General features: G+C 38.0%; 1 protein-coding gene across 1 annotated transcript in view; it reads left to right on the plus strand.

Annotated features, from left to right (window-relative positions):
* Positions 1 to 22,482, plus strand: part of grid1b (glutamate receptor, ionotropic, delta 1b) — a 741,339-nt gene that overhangs the window by 714,550 nt on the left and 4,307 nt on the right. Inside the window, 5 exon segments of the mRNA XM_067429947.1 lie at positions 1,333 to 1,528; positions 9,383 to 9,549; positions 15,455 to 15,695; positions 17,163 to 17,266; positions 17,268 to 17,301. Of these exon segments, the coding sequence (XP_067286048.1) occupies positions 1,333 to 1,528; positions 9,383 to 9,549; positions 15,455 to 15,695; positions 17,163 to 17,266; positions 17,268 to 17,301 (742 nt within the window).

The following is a 22,482-nucleotide window of genomic DNA, read 5'->3' on the forward strand; positions in this document are numbered from 1 at the left end:
AGGAGAGAATTTAGGCATACATGAGGTGTTTCAAGAGTAAAACAGGATGCACAAGGAGGCTCCTTTGTTTCCTTGCTTAACCTTAAAATGCATGCATGTTTCACCTCTAACGTATTGCTCTGAGAGACTCGGGTAGAGGATCCAAATGCAGCTTTATTTAAAGGGTAATCTACAATCGTAGACAAGAGTTCAGACAAGGTCAAAACACAGGCAGGCAGTCCAAACAAACAAACAAACACAACAAGGCAGGGAACACGGGCAAAAGAGTAATCCAGGAACAGGCAGGTAATCCAAAAACCGACAGACAACAAACAAGGGAGAACGCTCAGGATTGCAGTTGTTACACTAAACAAGACTTTGCACATGAATAATTTAAGCTGAGGTAATGGGTAAATGAGACACAGGTGTAACTAATAAGGTGTGATGAGTCCAGGCAAAGGATTATGGGAAATGTAGTCATTGATGGAGTGACAGTCTGGGATGGAGTGCCCTCTGCTGGTGATCATGGTGAGACAGAGGGTAGCTAAAGCTAACTTAGCTCTAAAAAAAAGTTCCTGGATGCGGTGTACTAGCTTTTACACATACATTTTGTTATATAAAGTTAAATTTTACGAAATTCAACACGACAGCGATCATCTTGAGCTAAGCATATTGAGTATTTATCATCTCTACTAATGGCTCACTAAGCATATAACATTGTAACTTTATGCTAAGTAATGTTATGTTAGCTATATTAGGCAGCTACGTGTGCTAGTGATACATGCTTCATGAAAACATAAACCCCAAAAAATGTATAATCAAAATGAAAGATTACCTATCCAGCAGAAATACAGCAAGCAAGGAGTCGCTTTTCATCCCCTAAGGTCCCTCAGTTCTCATTGGAAAGCCACGCCACTTTTTGTGCATTGCCTTTTCTTGTACTGTCTTCTTTTTTTTGCATTGTTTGCCTTCGCTGACTGCAAAAAAACGGTACTGTGAATTTTGAATGCTCTTTCTCTGCTATTATTTTGCACTACCTAGGTTTCGTGCCGCGCGCAGGTAGGCAGATCCTGTAGCAAAAGGTGTGGTAGCCATGGTAGCGAGAATGAGTGACAGTCGCCCTAGCCAATCACTTGTTTCGTCCTGGATGAAAATAATGAGCGGTGTTTATTGCAGATTAAAAAGTCTAGAGTCACTCGATTTGTATACTCTCTTTTTCAGAGTACTTACATTTTAATTATGTATTGACATATAAAAAAAAGTTTAAACCAATTTGGACAAAAGTGTTTTAGATCATTCTTACCTAGCCAACCTTTATGTAGTTGTTTTTCTGTATTTCTATCTATCCAACAGATCGTTTCAGGATCTTGCGAGGCAGATGGACTTTACCTACGGCACTGTTAGGGATTCAGCAGTGTATGATTACTTCAGAGCCAAAGGCACAAACCCATTGGAGCAGGACAGCACATATGCAGAGCTGTGGAGGACCATCAGCAAAAACAATGGACAGGACTTCTCAGTTTCTAGCCCTTCTGAAGGTATACGTAAGGTATGTACATTGATCACATTGGCTTTTGTATGATTTCATAGAATTATGGAAACAGAAAGACTGGACTCTATTTTTTGAATTTTTTTTTTTTTTTTTTTTGGCATAATATTTTGTTATAATCCTTTCAAAGTTACTGATCTATTATATGCATCTGAATTCAGTCTATTGCAATACGATTTTGGGCAAGTCAGTTGCTATCATCAAATATTCAATGTACAATGGTGAACATGACAGACAGCTATAACTTCACTTCACCACAGTTATGTATGGTGTTGATGGCCAGAGAAAATACCAAATGAATTTTAGAATATTCTGAGCTCTGGACATTGATTCGTCAGAGACTGAACTGATCCAAAAGTATTAGACACAATTCTGCAGTGAGTTTTTTTTTTTTTTTTTTTTTTTTCTGATGAGTGGCATGTCTGTAAATTAAATCCTTCATTGTATGCATGTATATATATATATATATATATATATATATATATATATATATATATATATATATATATATATATATATATATATATATATATATATATATATATTCTTTTAGTATACTTGTGTCTCAGTATACTCAGCATGTGTTTCAATACTTCTTGGGACTAAATAGGCCCACTTTTTAGTTTATAGAATTATACTTTTAAGTAACAGCCATGCATTTACACATCTAGTTTTTCTTTAGTATTGCAACAATACTACAAGTGAACTTTATATGTGTTCTGTTATTTTGCTTTGGTTTACTTCTATTAAACTTTTTTTAGTTTATAAAAATAAACTTTAAAGAACACTATCAGAAAATGTCTCGGTTATGTATGTAACCCTCGTTCCCTGAAGGAGGGATCAGAGACATGTCGGAGTAATGACGAATAGGAATCCCTACCAAAGCGCCATTGCCTGTGCCCCCTTCCAGTGCCCTGTGTGAGCCTCCTGAACTTTCTTACCTGATGGGACAGGGCTCACACAGAGAAGTCCATCACTGTTGTTCTGCATGACCTGTTTAGTGTCTATTGGATAACACTGGAAAAGCGTGTCCTAATGGGGGGCTGCTGTGGAACCACATCATACCGAGAGGAGTTATGTGGAGACAGAGCTGAGCCTTAGCCCACCGCTGTGAGGACGCTCAATCCCTAATAAGGGAGGGCTCACCCAAGGGAAAGACACAGGCTTCCGGGAGGAGCAACCGTGGAAAAATATGTGGGATCCCCGCAGGGTCGCTCACATGGCCAAAGCCAAAATACCGGTTCTCAAGGATTCAGCGACAAGAGGCCTGATATCAGACGCTCCGCCATGCCCGGCACCGAGGGCAGTGGATGAGTTACAGAGATTCATCTCTGAAGAATGTAAGCGCCGAGGCGCAGCAAGCCGACAGGAGCCAGGCCTCTCAGTGCTTCTACCCGTTTGAGGTGAGAACACAGGAGCAGACCGGCTCCACACGTAAGCTATAGAACCTAGCTAACATGTTGTGTCGCCCAGCCCACAGCACTACAGATGTCTGACAGAGAGGTGCAACGTGCCAGCACCAAGGAGGATGCACCACTTGTAGTAGAGTGTGCTCGCACCCTGAGCGGACAGGGCACACCTTGTGTTTGTTAAGCCAAGGTAATGGCATCCACTATCCAGTAGGCCATCCTCTGCTTGGAGACAGCCTTTCCCTTCTGCTGGCCTCCATGACAGACAAAGAGCTGATCTGAGGTTGTGAAGTTTTGAGTTCTGTTCACGTTGCTCCACAGAGCGGACGGGACAGAGCAAAAGCTAGGGCTGGTTCTGCCTCCTCCAGGGGCAGCGCTTGAAGGTTCACTACCTGATCCCTGAAAATGGAGTGGTGGGAACCTTGGGCACGTAGCCAGGCCGGGGTCTCAGTACCATGTGGGCGTCACCCAGCCTGAACTCCTGGCACAATTCGTCGACCAAAGTGCCTGCAGGTCCCCTACCATCTAGATGGAGGCCAATGCAGCCAACAGTAAAGTCTTCATTGACAGAATCTTAAGCTCTGCTCACTGGAAGGGCTCAAATAGGACAATCTGAAGTGCTCAGAGCACAAGCAAGATCCCAAGAGGGTATTGAGGGAGGTCGAGGAGGATTTAACCGTTTCGCCCCACTAAGGAACCTGACGACCAGGTCGTGCTTCCCAACCGTCTTACCCTCTACATGGTCGTGACAAGCAGAAATAGCAGCAACGTAACTGAGGGTAGTATCTGTTGTCTAGTAAACACAGAAACTGGCGAACGGCTGCGGCCTTTCGAATTAGCTTTGACTGCGATTCTGGAAGACTTGGAGTTAAGCTTTTCTCTGAGAAAAGAACAAAGAACGGCACTGAAGTCATTCTTAAAAAGGGAAGATGTGTTCAGAGTTTAGCCGACCGGATACGGTGAATGTTTAATCTATCAACAAGCTCTGTTTCACCTTCGTTGCTCTGGTTGGTGTAGCGCTGTCCTATCGCGTGCAGAGGGAGTTTGAAAGACAACCGTTTATCCCGCCCCTCGGATTGAGTCCTGTCTATGGTGAGTTTCCAGACCAAACATCTTGAAGTGGGTCTGGTTTGTCAGGCTAGCAAAATGGAGCACTGCAACCAAAACTACATATAGCATTATGAAAATCAAACTTTTGGATGAAATCTTTAACACTTCATTCATATTACCAGATTTTTGTCTAACCAAGTACACACTGTTGAGCATAATGAAAAACACTCTCATCTTTATTGTTTGTTTGTTTATTTATTTAAAAGAGGACAATGTACATTAATCGACATTACAATAATTAGCCCCCCGAGTTAGCTCGAAAGGGCTAATTTTCATCGGCAGTCCTCCAGCCAGATGTACAGAAAGGCAACCTTAAAAATAATCACAACTATAAAATAATTATAAAATCACAACAAAAAAAAAAATAATAATAATAAGACAATACAGTTAGCAAATACATTTAGTGTAACTTAGTTTTAAAATATATAAATACACACAGAAGGAGTTAGTGTCCACAGATTTGGTTCAGTACGAGACATTTTTTTGCATTCTTTTTTGAATGAAGAGAATGACAAAGACTCTCTAATGGTTACTGGTACTGTGTTCCATTGCTGACCTGCCCTTACGGAGAAAACAGCCTGACCAAAAGCAGTTTTTCTCCGGGGGATGATACAGTCTTCCCTCACTGCTCCTCTTATTACCCTAACCTCACTTGATCTAAACATTACAAAGTCACATAATGGAAGAGGTGCTAAGCCATGTTTGATTTTATAAATTAAGCTAATATTATTAAATTAATAATATTTAATAGAGTCGGCGGGCGGGGCCAAAATGGCGACGGAATAATTGCTACTAATAATTGCTTTAGTATGCTTTGCCATGATACTAAAATATGTTGTTCAAATTGTAGAAAATTCTTCAGATTGTTCACATGCACATAAATATTTGCAGATGCACAGACATGCTGTTGAAACATTTATTTAAATGCATTTAACTTTTATTTAAACTTTTTTAATGAGGCAATTAAAATAGTAAAATATTTAAATAAAACCTGTGGTATTTCCATAGTGCTTACATCCTGATGGAAGTGTTAACCATTAACCAGTGAGGTGTTTGGCTAGGTGGCACATGTATTGGCCAATTAGCTCATGTAGTGTCATTTTGAATGGCAGTGTTTTGAAATGGCAAACGTGACTTTATGTCAGATAGTTGTGTCTTCTGCCGACATCATGTTCAGTGCATTTAGAAAAGAGCCATTTTAAATTGCAAAATGTGTGTAGAGCAGAAAATGTGTTTAGACTTTAGAAAACTTGAGTAGAGATTTTGCTCTCTCTGTCAGTTTAAATAATTGTGCTGTGCATGTCATTTTAGTGTGTTAGTAATTGGAAAAAACTGTTAGTCCACGAGACCACAAGGTGTCTCATTTGCCATTGTAGGTCTCAGAAGGGTGCTCCCGAGCGCCCCCTTTGTGGTCATTATTTGCACTTCTGCCGAGTTCGCACTGGTATGGCTTACGCAGCGGACTTCTTCCCGGCAGTCAAAGCGGCATTATGTTGTGAAAGTCTGGACTCAGAGGAAGACTGTGAGGGTTTAGGGTGCCATTTGGGACAGGGTGTTGTATGTTGTTACACTTTGCCTTTGTTCCCAAACACAGCTTTTTTTAGAAGGACAATCCAGATTTGTAATCCAAAGTACAAGTAACCGGTCAAAACACAGGCAGACCAAACAAAAAAGGATGGGAACAAAGGAAACCAGAACCAGAAAAATACTCAGAGATGCACCGTAACAATATACAAAACAATGAATGTCTGAGTGATCAGACTAGATATAGGCATGTAAATGAGACACAGGTGTAAACAAACATGGATGATTAGACCAGTCAGAGAATTGTGAGTAATGAAGTCCTTAATTGAGTGGAAATAGTATGGGGTGGAGTACCTCTTGTAGCAATCAAGAGGAATCAGGCTGGAGATCCATCTTTTCTCCAAACCACTCATACACTGTAAGGCTGGAGCCTATCCCAGCATCCCAGGAAACACACTGGATGGATGGCTCACAATGGGATTCATTCATTAATAATTGCTTGCATTATTCACATGCCATATTTACACCAAGATATGAAAGTAATGTAATCTGACAACTTGTGGATCCCTTCAAGGTCACATAAATAAAGTCAAGTAAAAAGCAATGTTTGGGTGAATAAATTGCCATGCTCCACTTGGTGGCTCACGTGAGTCATGACTGGTAACAAAACCAGCTGTCAATTAGAGATATGTGGATCAGTTCTAAAGCCAACCAAATTCACTATTAATATAAATCATCCACCTATCACCCACTCAAACCTTTGATTTTCTTATATTTAGATATTTGACCCGATCATCACATTACAATTATTAATATTTTCCGTGTTACATGTGATGATATGGAGAACGATTTTTAGAACTATATCTTTATTGTTATCTTTATAGTTATTGTTGTTCTCGGTTTGAACAGGTCTTAAGAGGTATCCGAGGCATGTTTTCCTTGATTTGTTTTCCCTGAAGAGATATACGTAGTTGTTGAAAATGATGAGTGATGCATGTTCATTGCGTTTTACCTTGAAATGAGAGAAATGATTCCATGTTTTTATTAAAATCTTTCATTGGCCCATGACACACCCACAAATAATTGGAATGTAATTTTGTATTACTTGGCCCACCCGACCCCTTGATGATTTGCAGTCTCCACTCATTTATTTAGTTTTAAGTGAAACCATTGTAATCCTGATAGTTTTCCCATTTTCCTTGTATTTATTTATTTGTTTGTTTGTTTGTTTGTTCATTTATTATTATTATTATTGTTTATTTATTTATTTATTTTTTACTAAATGTAACTGCAGCATGGTCATTTAAACACTGCACTTTGTGTGTTTGTGTGTGTGTATTTGTGTGTGTTTTTTTTTTCTCAAAAAATGTCAGTGGAATGCCTAGCACCACCATGTAGACCACAGCAGGGACAGTATTTACCATTTAGTATTCATTGTTAATATTTAGAGCTGATAACAGATTGTCTATACAAGAGGCTTTTCTCTCAGGTCATCTTTTAAAAGTACCCTTTTGAAATGAACAACGGCCATTCAATGTCAGTTCTTGAGAAAATCAAAGAAAACAACTTTGAAAAAGATCAAAGAGGAAGACATTTGGAGTGCATAATGAGTCGAGGATGTGAAATCCTTTGAATCAGCCAATGAGGGCAGGTTGAGATCAATGAAGCTTCTTTGAAAGAGAAAAGAACTCAATAGATTAGTCAAGATTAGCCCCTAGTGTGCGATTTCAATGATGAAGCAATTAAGCAATAATACATAGGATATATAGAAAGTAAAATGAGCCATTTTAAGGCTACCAGTCAAAACCTATAACAGTCTAATATAATTGTTACTGTAACCAGTCAAAACAATACTATAGATATCTATACCTATACATTTTTAATAATATTACCAGAATAGGGAAGTCCACACCACAGCTAATGATATAAAAAGATAATGTTTCTCCAGCCAAACAATGAAACATTGACAGACAATCAGAAAACACCCAACTAAAATAAAGCTTTAGCATTTATACTATCGTGCTTTAAAATGTACAGTCAAACCAAAATCTATTAACACATCTTCAACATTTTCTCAAATTATCACAGTTTATCTGCTACAGATTAGATAATGGTTATACAATATGTCAAAAACTGTAACTACGAGTTAAATTGTGTCAGAACAAATTAATCTGGATAATGTCATAACTTTGATAGAAAGATATGTAATGGTAGCCTGGCTCTGCCCTCCTACGTACTTACGCTCAATTTTCATTTTCCTTCAGTACTGGGACTGTGATGTATTCTTAGGCTTTCTCCGAACAAATTTTTACCAGTCCAATCAGCGAACAGAAGGCTGAGAACGGTGACGCTGATGTTGTGCGCTAGTTTAAGTTTTAGTTCAGTAATGGCGGCAGAGAAAGATGCAAACGGTTCATTCCGTTGTGGCACCGCTGCCAAATATCCAAAAGTAAAAGCCGGAGCAATAACAATCTTTGCTGGGGTTTGTTGGTGGCTATGGTGTTGTGGCCCTCCTCCCCAACAGGGTGAATTCAGGAAAAGTTTGATTTTCCAGCTCGCTCCGTTAGTGGTGAAGGAGTGAGCTGAAGCCCTATTCGGACGGTAATTGTTTCTCAGAAGATATTGCCATCATTTAATTTACAGGGGCTACTCAGTGATTTTATTGCCGTCCATCTCCCACCACCCGTGTAAAAATCCCCGGCCAAGTATCCACGAATCCACATCTCTGAGTTTTCAAGAATAAATCACTTCAAAATTCAATGTTTATAATCATTTTTACCACTGCAGAGCACCGTATGGTTGCGCTTTAATGTTATTTGTATGCATTTCTAGACTTTTATTTCTTTAAAATGCTTGTATTTATTTACAAGAGCAATATATTTCATCACCGCTCAAACAAATTAAAATAAAACATGTAAACATTTGAATTGGTATGTTATTTATAGCAGCATTTATTATCATACCAAGCATATGACATTTTATTTACAGCATACAATCATGTTACGGACCTCGTGAGCAGCGCATTCCCGATCACAAAACTCTCCTCCACTGTGTTGCATTCCGAATGCACGAGTTTTAGGTTTTATCACAGGGGTGGCCTGCACATTTATTTTGATGGATTTCCATGTGTGAAAAAGGCGAAGGGCGCATGACATATGTCATGACCAAATGTTAGCGATTGGTAGCAGATCCAATATTTTTAAACTTCAACAGAGTACACGCCTTCACGAAAGTAAACGCTTGTCAATGGAGAGTGGCCAGACTCTGTACAAATGAAATGTACTAGAGTCTGGTAAGACCAGGCTAATGTAATGGATTACAATCAACCAATCAGCTGTCAGCTGTTACATTTAAGTACACAATTAGATAATATCAATTTAGGTCAACCAATTACCAAGAAATGCTAAATTTTGTTCAGTCTGTCATGTAAAAGGTCAGATTAGCAATTAAAGAAAAAACACTTAAGCAAAACATGGTCATGTCGAAGTGTAAATAATTTTGGCCCAAAATTGTTATCAGTTTTACTGGAAGTCTACTGTATGAAGATTTTTGTGGATAATATGTCACAGTTTACTTTGCTATCCTCACTTACATAAATAAACTACAGTGTCCCGCACCCACTAGTAACAAAATATATATGGTGTCTGAATAATTTTTGATTTGACTAACTGCAGCATGTACTTATAATAGATAGTGATCACACATTGTGTCAACACTGATATAGTTATCATTATATTTATTGTCCTTGCCGTGAATGGGCATGCAATGTCAACAATCTTACTAAAAATGAAGTTATATATTTTATCTACAGGCCAAAAAAGGACCTTACGCATTTTTGTGGGACATGGCTGTGGTGGAGTATGCAGCTCTGACAGATGACGATTGCACCATCACTGTATCCGGCAACAGCATGAGCAGCAAAGGCTACGGCATCGCGCTGCAGCATGGGAGTCCTTACCGAGACCTCATCTCCCAAAAGTGCGTATTGACCTTTTCTTAACTAAAATATACATTTTTAAAGATTAAAATGTAGATGGTGTGTGGAGCTTATTGTTTAGGGAACATTTGAAGTTTGTTAATATTGTCATAATTAGTAATTAGTTGACCATGCTTTGGATAATTTAATAACTTGAAGAATTTGTACTCTAGGTACTGGAAAAACTGTCATCACTGTAAAAAAAACATGCGTGCGTGTGCGTCCGTGTGTGTGCGTCCGTGTGTGTGTGTGTGTGTGTGTGTGTGTGTGTGTGTGTGTGTGTGTGTGTGTGTGTGTGTGTGTGAGAGAGAGAGAGAAAGTCAGAAAATGTTCTGCAGAAATTTGCTGAAATTATTTCATTAACTATGTTCCAATTACCAAATAAATGCTTAGCAATTTTACAGGTGCTTTGAATCTCCCACAATTCACAGCCATTCTTTATTGCATACAAACCCTTGATTTGACTGTTGTTTCTTGGGTTTAGTTTAAGACTTATTACAAATTGATCCCTTTGTGAATGAAACAGATGTCAGCAGACTGTCTAAAGCTGCACATAATCACTTGCAGGCAATTAAGACTGTAAAATTGTATTGCTGTTGGATTTCATAAAGCTGAGTAGTGATCCTTTGTTGCCTTCTCACTCCCTCATTATTGATCTTTCTAGAATATCTTAACATAACCCAACCACTAGCAATACCTAACACTTCAAACGTTTGCAGACAAAAGCGTAACATTCTTATTTCAATGGAAGAGGCATATTGTGACATTTATATTTTATCTAATATAAATATTACCCCCCCCCCCCACACACACACCACCCTTATGCTTTATAGTAAATAACAACAATATTTTATACAATCTTATAAATGTACATATTTTTTTCTGTGTGAAATTGTTCCTCAATTCCATTCTTACTCCTACATTCCTATCTACACTCTGTCATCTTCTAAAAGAATGGCACAAATCTTCAAAATAATAAAAACAGGCCTAGGGTGACTGGTGGAAATGTACTCTAACGCAGCTGAAAGGTAGCTCACAGGTTATTACACAGTGAACCATAATGTCATCTCCGCTTAAGTGAAGAATTCATCTTACTGTTTTGCTTTGCTGTCCATCCTTATGTTCTCTCTATAGCACCCTGCATTTTGGCACCCATTGTATGTTTCTGTATATGATGCTTTTTATTGATGAAATTGAACCTGTATTACTTGTGGAGGGGACAACAGGGTTTTTTTTCTTTTTTTTCTTTCGTTAAGTCAAGTCACCTTCTAGCGCTTTTAACAATATAGATCGTTTCAAAGCAGCTTCACAGTGATAATAGGATAATAATGGAAGAGAGACTGTTTTGGCTGAACATTTGCTCTTCAAAGCAGCTTCACAGTGATAGAGGCGCATGGCTTTTCTTTACAAAATGACCACCAAATTATTTGTCTGGCATGTATAATACAGAGTTTTTAGTCATTTCTGATTATTTTGATACCATTTTCATCTGTACAGAGGGAAAGTGAAGTGAAAGAGGCCTTCACATGGAATAGTCTCTGCTGACACTTCAGGGCTGCATTGTGGTTGTGTCTCTGCGCATGTCCACCATCTGATCTGGCAGACTACTGTAAACCTCTGGATAAACAGATTGACTAATATAAGCGTAGATGCCATTCTTCGTATGATGTAATGAGTACATCAGGTGTTATGGGAAGTATTCCTGGCTGTCCAAGCTAATGCAGCTTAACAATCATTTAACTGATTTGAATAATATAAATTGATAATGTTTTATGTCTATGCTATAGTAAAGAGATGCATTGTCTAGATTTAAACTGGCAGAGTGTCTGCTTCCCGAACAATGCTAGGAAGACTGTTCCAGAGTATAGGTGCTAAATTAGAAAAGGATCGACCGCATGCAGTTGATTTTGAAATTCTGGGTATTATCATCTGGCCAGAGATTTGAGATTGCAATAGACGTGAAGGATTATAATGCGTTAAAAAGCTTGTTCAAGTCGTGGGCAGCTAAACCATGTATGCTTTGTAAGGAATTAGCAATTTATACAAATATATGTAGTGTTTAAAGGGGGGTTGAAACACTCAGTTTCAGTCAGTGTCATGTCAATCTTGAGTACCTATAGAGTAGCATTGCATCCTGCATATCTCTGAAAAGTCTTTATTTTTTTTATAATTATATAAGAAAGATGCGCTGTTCCGAGTCTTTCCGAAAAAAGCCGAGCGGGTGGGGGCGTGTCATGTGAGCGGAGCTAAATAATGACGTGTGCAGCAGCGCGCTGCAGTGAGGAAAGTGAGTCGCTCTGTGAGGAAAGTGATTCGCTCTGTGAGGAAAGTGATTCGCTCAGTGAGGAAAGTGATTCGCCCGCCGCGTGAAGAAAGTGATTCGCTCTGTGAGGAAAGTGATTCGCTCAGTGAGGAAAGTGATTCGCCCGCCGCGTGAGGAAAGTGAGTCGCTCTGTGAGGAAAGTGATTCGCTCTGTGAGGAAAGTGATTCGCTCAGTGAGGAAAGTGATTCGCCCGCCGCGTGAGGAAAGTGAGTCGCTCTGTGAGGAAAGTGATTCGCTCAGTGAGGAAAGTGATTCGCCTGCCGCGTGAGGAAAGTGAGTCGCTCTGTGAGGAAAGTGATTCGCCCGTCGCGTGAGGAAAGTGCTAATACAGATCGACCGCCGGCCTATCAGTGGGTAAGTCAGTAGCTACTGGTTATATCACCTGTTTAGCATCCTACAAGCCAGCGCTTTGATGGGCGTAGTCTGTTGCTTTCGCTCTCTCCCTCGCTCTCTCACGCGCTTCCGGTAGAATTGTCCGTAAGGCCCATACAAGGAAATTCCGCCCCCATTAACGTCAAAGGGGACGCATGATCTCAAAAAACTTGCCGAAACTTATGACTAACCGGAAGTAGTATTTTTGACAAAGAAATACTCCCATCAAACGTCCACCTTAACTTTTGAAACTTTGTCTATGTTTAGTATGGGATTCCAAGTCTTTAACAGTGTAAAAAGATCAGTATGCATGAAACAGCATTTCACCCCCCCCTTTAATAGGGAGCCAATGCTGTGTTGACAGAACCGGGCTAATATGATCATACTTCCTGGTTCTAGTAAGAACTCGAGCTGCTGCATTTTGAACCAGCTGGAGCATATTTATCAACCATGCAGGGCAACCACCCAGTAGAGCATTACAATAATCTAGCCTTGAGGTCATGAACACTAACTGTTCGCCATTTTGCACTGAGATCATATGTCATAATTTCGATATATTTTAAGGTGGAAGAACATATTTTTTACAGATGAAAGAAATGTGGCTTTTAAGTGAAAAGGAATCATTGCGCAGGGCCGGCGTTTGCTATAGGCGAGCTAGGCGGTTGCCTAGGGCGACAATTGTGTTAGTGGCGCGAGCGCACTCTAGAGCCGCCCATTACTACCCATTAAGCATCGAATCGGAACAAGCGAAATACAACATAATGTTCATTAAACATGATCATCATAGGGCGCCCCCTCAGCCACACGTTTTATTACTTATCAACCTGATTATTTGATTGAATTGATGGTGATTATTGATTATTGGTTCAGGCGTTAGGTCAGGCAAGTGCTCATCTTGCGCGTTCATCAAAAATGAGGCGTCTAAACCCCGCGTATGTACAGGGACGAAAAAAGAGAAAAAAAGAAAGGAAGAAAATGGAAAGAAAGCCCAGTATAGAGGTTAGTCTTCTTATCTCAGCCAATAAGTTGTCAAACAAAATAAAATTACTTAGTATCAATCTTATCAACTAATATTTATTTTATAAATATTATTAATATTGTCACTAGGCTATCACTTGCTAGTTTTCTACATAATTACTATACGTATTGCAAACATAACTTCACTGACAATAATCTACAATAACCTACATGGATGTCATTTAAATATCAAAAGTCCAGTTCGTTATGAATATGGATAACGTATGCATGTTATTTATGAAAAGTACAAACGCTCTCTACGTGGGCGTCGGAAGGAAATAAATACGGCCTCTCGTTTTTTCTTTTTTTTTACTGGAGCAGCCTAACGAAAGATGCCATATTATTTACATTAAACACAAATATGCTGTGTTCGCCTAATTACAGTGGCTGTAGTGTAGTGGTAAGACGCACGGCATTAAGATTTGATGCAGATTGATCAGTGGTTCGATCCTGCCTTTTGCCACACTCGCTCTATTCCCTTTCCCCATCACATATCAAATTGGAAAGGCATATATTTTTAATAAAAAGTGAGAAAATGTTTGAAAAGTGGAAATAAAGCGTCGAACGTGTTTAATAATAAGTGCTTCTCGGTTAGGGGTAGGCCTAGGAAAACAGACATCTGCTGAATTAGAGACGATAAAAGTGAGTGGGGAGGGGTGGGGGGCGCAAAACTCCATCTCGCCTAGGGCAACCAAAGAGCTAGAGCCGGCCCTGCTTACACGTGTCCTCACTTTCCAAATCTATTTATATCATTATAAACAAACATTTGACTAAGGTAGCAGTAAGTAAGATACTTTCCGGGTTAAGGTTTGCTGGGTCAATGCCGTGAAATTTCAATGGTTTTATGAATCACTAAGTGTGGGAAGATGTGTGGCTAATTCATTTGAATTTGTACATTATCATTCATAGTTTTCTGTACAGTGATGATTATATTTAGGGGTGATGGATATGTTTTGGAAAAATTCATACAAAATCTCCACCTTATAAAAGAGTTAGCCTACATTTTCCTAAGAGATAAGTTTGGTTGTTCTGGGTGGATGCTTGCTTTGGCAAATAACACTAAATACTTTTCCCAAACAGTATTTCAAACACTCCCTGGTCTGCCATTGGTCAAAAAACAGAACAAAAAAGGGCTTTTGCACCAGAGGAACATTTTCATTGTTCCTAGAACTATTGGCGGAAGTACCCAAATTTTGGCGTGTTCACACCACAGAAACTAGAATTTTCCTTTTGAAGGAACTCATTTAGCTCCTACTTCAAAGTACGGTCTAACCCCACAGAATAGGATCTACCGTGATGTAAGTGAAATGCTGATTGGCTGAACGCACAAAAAAAAACGGCTTCCGCCATTTAAAAAAAAGCTGTCTACACACACAGATTATAGTCGTTATATTTACTCCAGAAACTAATATTACAGACATGGAAAAACAGTAATGGATGGACCTCTCAACCTTTAAGCTAAAGAAAAGAGCCAACGCAACATTGAGGGGAACAAGCAAAACATGATTATGTATTTCTCCTAAGCTAGCGACATTGGACATCAACAACATGGCAAACGTTAATAATTTTTCATATACTGTATACTTTATTTGTTTAACAGTTCTATCTAGTAACGTCTGGACTGTTGAAAAGATCATAAGCTAATGAAGATGGAGAATGTGAGAGCTGTGTGGTCAGGTTCTGGCGTTTTAAAATTAAGTTCTGCTGCGCCATCAAAATAAAAGTCATAGCAACAAGCTGGCTTTCATCATTTCAGAGTTCCTACTGGTGGTGTAAATGCAACCAGGAAAATATTCCTCAGGGGAAAATTTTAGTTCTCGCGGAACCACACTCACTCTAAAAATTGCTGGGTTAAAAACAACCCAAGTTGGGTTGAAAATGGGCAAACCCAGAAATTTAGTTTTTTGAATGGGTCCATTCACTGGGTTCAAACAAACCAATTTCTTGGTTTGTCCATTTTCAACCCAACTTGGATTGTTTTTAACCCAACATTTTTTAGAGTGCTGGTGGCTATTTCCTAGAACTAAGTTCCTAGAACCCAATGCAAAAGCCTAAACAGTGCTACCGTTGGCAGAGAGGGGCCTACAAGTTGGCTAACATGCACAGGTTGCATTCAGAATATTCCAGAAAAAAGAAAGGAGCCATATGTAAAACTTAATATAAAATAAGTACACTTTGTTGTCATCCCTCACAGGATTCTGGAGCTGCAGGAGAAAGGAGACCTGGATGTATTGAAACAGAAGTGGTGGCCTCGGACTGGCCGCTGCGACCTCAACAGCCACAGTAATGCCCAGCCGGATGGTCGCTCGCTCAAGCTGCATAGCTTCGCCGGTGTCTTCTGCATCCTAGCAGCGGGGCTCCTGTTGGCCTGTCTGGTGGCCGCCCTGGAAATGTGGTGGAACAGCAATCGCTGCCGGCAAGAGCAGCCCAAAGAGGTGACCGAGCTCAGGGCGCGGAAGACAGAGCAGGGAGAGGACACTGCCACACTCTACTTTAAGGATCCCGCAGCAGACGCGAGCCCAGATTTAGTCGAGCTCCAGTACACACAGTTATAGGTGTGCCCTGATGAAATCAAAATTGGTCCCTCCTGTCCATTAAACATAACAGATTTTATTTGTGCTTGGGGTGTGCAGAATGCCCTTGATGAAGAAGGCTTTATGGTTTAGAATATCACATTTACTAATAAGGTGTGATTGTGGAGTTAAGATCATTTCAGAAGGCAAAAGCTCTACTTTAAAGTCTAGTGAGCTGCTGTGTACTGTCTTTATAGGCAACTATCTTCCAAAGTAGCTTGCTAAACCTTTCCTAAACTGAAATGGAGCCCCAATGAGTAAATATGTAAATAGTTGGAGCCTCATGGAGCCTTGTCACATTTGATTCCAATATTGCAATTCAGCATATTTATAAGTTAAAAATGTTATACTCTTATAAGCATAAAATGCGTAGTACACAAATATTTATATAAGAGTATATTTATTGATACTCTTTTTTCATGTTGAATGCAATATATTTAGTTTCTCTCGACTTGTCCACTTTCTTGGATGGATTTTTCCCCCCGATGTGCTCGTTGCACTGGATTCTGAGGATGTAATCTCTGTAAATGCAATAATGCTTTAGATTTTGGCCAAAAGAAGGTATGTAACCATCGCTTTTGGAACATTATTTACATTGTGGCACCTAATATGACACTTTGACATGCATCTAAGCCAACAGCTCAAAGGGTTATGGAACAGAGATATATTCCACCAATTACATTTTTATATGAATCCAAAGTGAGAATAGTATGCTCTTGATGCATTCCTGAATGCTCTACCGAGTCTAAATCATGTTAAATGATTTAAACATCTAAATGAATGCCAGACATTTTCAGCTGACGACATACCTTAAATACGGATTTTGTTTTTCAGAGCACCTTGGATCGTGGCAGTGGCAAAATAGTAAAAAAAAAAAAAAAAAAACTCCCTGTAGCCAGTATTCTACACAAGATATTCGGAAACCTTTTAACTTGCTCTTTCTTTTTATAGTGTTTTAAACAACACTTGATGGTCAACTTCTAAATATCTGAATAATTTCTTCACTTTATAACCTCTCCTTTATAAGCCTTTCCAAAAGCTTCATTTACTGCCAATGGAAACTGCATGTAATAAACTGAAACAGGGTTGATGTGGATCCGTAAACTAAAGTGTCGGCAAATTGGGTGCTTGCATGAGTCTGCTCAGTTATCCTAAAAAAGCCACCCAAAAAGAACATAAATCAAACCCCAAACAGTCAATAATCCCTAGTAAATTGCTGTGTGACCTCCTGTTGCAATTATATGTCAATGTGGACAAGTTTTATGGATTTATTTATCTCTATATTTTCTATTTTACATTTATTCTTCATTTGTTTATGATCTCATGCAGGTTACTAAGGATTACAGACTGGCAAGGGTTTCTGGTCCATTGACATATAATGATATTGCTACTGCTTCATCGGAGGGGAGCAAGGACATTTGGACAGACAGAGAAAGAGACTGGGATGAAGCAGAAGCTATTGACACAGGTCAGAATAGAATCGTAGGCCTCTTCTTTGATTGGCTGGGAATTAACAGGACCAGATGTAGAAGCCATCTAACATTACTATTATTTATATATTTTATTTTATTTATTTTTTTGCGTTTTAGTTGTCTCATTTAGCAGATTCATCTTCCTAGTTGTTCTGTTGGGTTTGTAGCAACGTCCCTGCTCTTTCTTTTTTTTCAATTAGCAAAATACCACATTAATGATGATAAATGATTTTCCAGTTCAGTCAAAATGAGTGTTAAGAACACTTATGTGTTTAATTGGTGCCATTTATTTGTCGTGGCATGAAGCCAGGTGCAGCATGATTATGAACATATTTCAATAAGAACTCCTATACTGTGGCAGTGATGGTTTAATTAGTGTGGATTTCTTCCATGAATCAGTGATATATGTATATTTAATCACCCTATAATTTAAATGACTTAAAACATTAAATGATCTAAAACATCTCGTAATTGTGTAAAATTGTGCACAATGCATTTGCAAACCTGCAAACAGAAGCAAAGATGCATTTTAAATGTTTTGACATTTGTACACCAATCGAACGCTACAGTGAAATAAAAGTTTATAAAACTACAGTCTGCAAAACAACTCTCAGTCTGAATTTAGAAGTTTACAGACTGTTGAAATCAAAAGTTTTGAGAAATATGTGGTCAGATTTACTAACAGTTTATTGCACCAGTGTAAACTCTCTTTTGTCGTTAAAAAACTACCGTCAGGATTTACTAAAGACAAGTCGTGAAAAATTAGCGCTGAAAAGGTGTGGATGGGTTTATTTTTGCAGCTGACATTATTGCATAGGCATTTGTAGGAGTTTCCCTTTCAGGCTCCACATGTATGGGAGGAGAGTATTTAAATGAATCACGCAAGGTGATTTACTAAGGTTTGTGTTTGTGAATTTACTGGTGTTTGCACCATTATGTAACCCCCGTATGACACCCATTTAACACGTCTTAAATCAGTGGCTAATTTGCGCTGCTCTTGGTAGATTGTGTTGGTCATAATGAAAATGATCCAGCTATGTCTGTGTTATTTAATGTCCACATAATGCACATAACTTTCCACTCTTATCAGCACTCTTAAGATATTGCTGTTTAGTAAATCTGGCCCAAGCTCTTCTCCATTTTTAATAGTTGTTGTAGAGTTGGTGTTACACTATCAGTCAAAAGTTTGGATTTGTATACTTACGAAGAAATTATTATTGTTTTCCACATTTTAGAATAATAGAAAAGTCATCAAATCTATAAGAGAAATGGAAGTATGGGAATGCTGCAACTTGGTCTTACTGGTAAATCGTACCTGTGGCAACATTTTTGCAAACCAGAAAATACATACCAATAGGTACATATCACTGCAGTTTTCAACAGAAATTGAACACTAGAGGCAGTAAAACAGCAAGGGTTTTTTATCGTTTTTTTTTTTTTTTTTTTTTTTTTTTTACCATAGTCCATGGAAACGAATACATTTTGGAGTTTGCGTCACTTAACCAGCTCCATATGTTCTGATTTTCTGACATATTAAGCTTGCTTGATAACTCAGCAGGGAAAGATTTTTACTTGCAATGCTGAAAGCTTGGGAACAAATCCCGTGAAAACGAGTCATGATAAAAGAGCTCAAAGACGAGTTTGAAACACAAGCTAAAATGGCATGGATGCAATCTTATTTCTGTCACATTTGCTTTTGTTAACACTATCGGGTTAGGTTTAGTGTGGGCGTATGTTAAAAAAAACTAAAGTAACAAAACATGCCAGATTCAGGCACATCTGTTCCGAAAAAAACTAAGCTTTTGTACATTTTCACACACAAACGTGGAAGGCACTTGACCATGCTTCGGATGTAGACGCCTTGGAAATGTGAGAATGGGTTGCAATCAACGTAACTACACAAATTAAGTACAGATGTAATTGCATGAAGGTATTTTTATTTTTTTTATTTTTTTATGTATGTACACAATAAGTGGATCGTATCAAATTATAATTTTAATGTTTTTGCATAGTAGTAGTTAAGGCCACCTAATATAAAGTGGGTCTAAATTCACAACTGGAAACATAGCTAGGGAAAGAAGCAACAAGATTCCACTAGAATAAAGCAGTGGTAGGATATATTAGATGCCCTGCATTTCAGACTTTTATGATTTCCTCAAAGGAGTAGGTACATCACAATATCAAAATAGGACTCAAATTCACCCAACCTTTTGATACAATTCACAAGTCACAATTTACCATCTGCTGATTGACTATGGTGGAATGACTGAAAAATTATTCATCACACTGTTTTATAGGACAAGTTACCTCCAAGAATTTTGGAATGAGCATAATGTATCAGAAAGTCATGGTATGTTAAGCAGCATCTTGGTACACTCATGTTATTCTTAACCATTCTCTTTTTCCAGTAGTAGCAGGTGTTTAGGATAAAGTTGAAAAAAAACTTTTGGTAACTCACTTTGTGCACAAACTTTGACCACCCAGAGGCTGTCTGACTGACATGTAAAGCAGCCAATTACAGTTCATTTTGTTCAGCTCCATGTTTGGAGGCATGGAAATGTAGATATCCCTACAATAATAGAACAATTTTGAGTTCATTGAAATTAAACATTTGAGTTAATGCAATGAACATTTTTGAGAATTTATTCACTTTATTCAAATATTATAAAAAGCTTTTGTAAGCGTATTTGGCAGTTGTGTGTTTTCTTTGTGATGATACATTGAAACATGCTATTTCATGATTCATCCCATTTTTCATGTGGCTTAGATACAATAATATTTTGAGTGTCAATTTATTAAACCAATTTCTTTCATTGTATCAACTCAACTTTTTTTTATTATTTCAATAAACTCACAATTTTAAGGCAGCCATGTTACTTACTTTTTTAAGTTAAACCAACAATATTTTTTTTTACAGTGTAGAGTTTATGTCTTGATGTATGTGTGAAATTCACATACTTTTGTAAAGTTTTTAATCAATCCTAATAAGTGCTCATTGTCACAGATATAAACACGACGGCTTTTTTGGTCTATTAGCGGGTTTAGCACCAAGGCGGCTTTGTTTCCAGGTGGACCGTAAGAAAACGTGACACACATATCTCAAAGAAATCCTGTACAATTCAGCCAATCAAATGATGACTTCGAAACTCTTCGAAAGTGTTTACAATTTTGTGTGCCATATACATTAGACGTTCAGCCAACGGTACAACATAATATTCACACATAGTCAAACCAAAATTTATTCAGCAACATTCAACATGTTCTCACATTGTCACAGTTCATTAACTACAGTTAGAAAATGGTAATAAAATATGAAAAGAACTTAAATGTGTTAAATTGTGTCTGAACAAATTGATTTTCACATTCAATTAGCTGTCAGCCGTTAGACCATTAGATAATACCAATGTAGGTCAACCAATTACCAAGCAATGCTTAATTTTGTTTAGTCTGTGGTTTAAAGGGCGCATTAGCAATTAAAAGGAAAAAACATTTAAGCAAAACATGGTCAAGTGTCTGATTTGTCCAAATTTGTATACATTTTACTGGTAGTCCACTGTATGAAACATTTCTGGGTTTAATATGTCACCATTTGCTTAATTTTGACATCTTCACAACATAAATTAACTATAGTGCACTGGTGTCTGTATAATTTTTGGTTTGACTGTATTTCAGCCCACCCAAATGCGTTAATCAGATCTGAAAATTGTGCATCCTCTAATAGCATGAATTATTCACAATACCCATTCAACTCTTCACTGGAAGCAAAGAAAAGTTGGCTAGAGCCATTAGTGTGTTATTAGTGTGTATTTTAAAAGAAGCACTTTTTCTTTTCTTGAGTTTCCTTTCCTCGACTTTCCTTTTTTCGTTATATATTTATTTTATTTTTTTCATAGATTACATCATACATACTTACATCATTAAAGCTTAGAATTTCACCCCATTATTTTCTTCATTAGTTAAGACAAATAGGATTACTGATCTACAATGAGATTGTGAGAATATGTGGAGGCATATATTCCCTTGAAAATATCTGTAGTGAAAAATATTCTTCAGCCTTACAAGGTAGACTAATTTACACCATGCAATTTACTTTGCAATTCCAAATCTAACTTCTGCCCTATCCCTCTTAAAATCTGTATACTCTCTGATGAGTCTTTGAATTTTCTGCTGCAGTGCTTTATTAATCTACATGTTTGAGTATGTTGTGAGAGCTCAACAAATAATTTGACAGTGGTGGACTCTGGAGCCAATCATGCATTTCCTTTGCATGATTACAAAAAAAATACCACAATCTATGAGTTAAATTGTGTATTTCTGCTTTGAGAAGAATACAGTAGATGGGACCTATGGGCTAAGTGGGTCTCCCCAATTACGTCATTACTGTTTTCAATGACACTGTGTTCCAGCAATGGAGCCATTTTCACTTTCTCTTTATGATGCAATAGCTTAATGATTTGATCGTACGTTCTTCCATATAATAATTTTAACAGATGAAGTTGCCACTCTCATGGGCATTCTTCATATTAAACACGTGTTGATAAGCATCTCAAACACTATCAGTCAATAATTGATGCGAAGTGCATCCATATGTCTGTGCTCAATAGGCTAGTTATTTTTAAACATATTTATAATTTTGCTGGCTTAAATGTATATATATATTTCCCTTTCAGTCGGTCACGTTCGACATACATCAGAACTAGACCGACGAATGGGGATCCTCATTTGTCGGTCTAGTTCTGACTTACATCTCCGTTCCCTCCTTCAGGGAACGAGGGTTACATATGTAACCGAGACGTTTTTTTTTTTTTTTTTTTTACTTTTGTAAAGAAATATGTATTCAATTCAGATATGCCTTAATCTAAAAAAAAAAAAAAGCTAATGTTCTGCAGAGCTGAATTAAACTAACCCCACAGCTAGCCTAAAACCAGCCAGGAGCAACTTGCCAATATGTTTATTTTTATTATTATTATTTGTATTATTAATATCCCTTAAGTACTAATTCATTACATGTAATCAAAAAGCCTTTGGTGAATGAAGTTAACAAATCCAGTGTGCTTCCTTTAGTTTTACCCAAATGCGTCATCATAACATTGATTGTAGATTTTAGAATCTACAGATGTTTTAAACTGAAGTGAATAAACATGTGACACCCCTGGCTGAAGAGAATAATTATGTAT

This window comes from Pseudorasbora parva, chromosome 21 (assembly GCF_024679245.1).
Source record: "Pseudorasbora parva isolate DD20220531a chromosome 21, ASM2467924v1, whole genome shotgun sequence".
Lineage (NCBI taxonomy): Eukaryota > Metazoa > Chordata > Actinopteri > Cypriniformes > Gobionidae > Pseudorasbora > Pseudorasbora parva.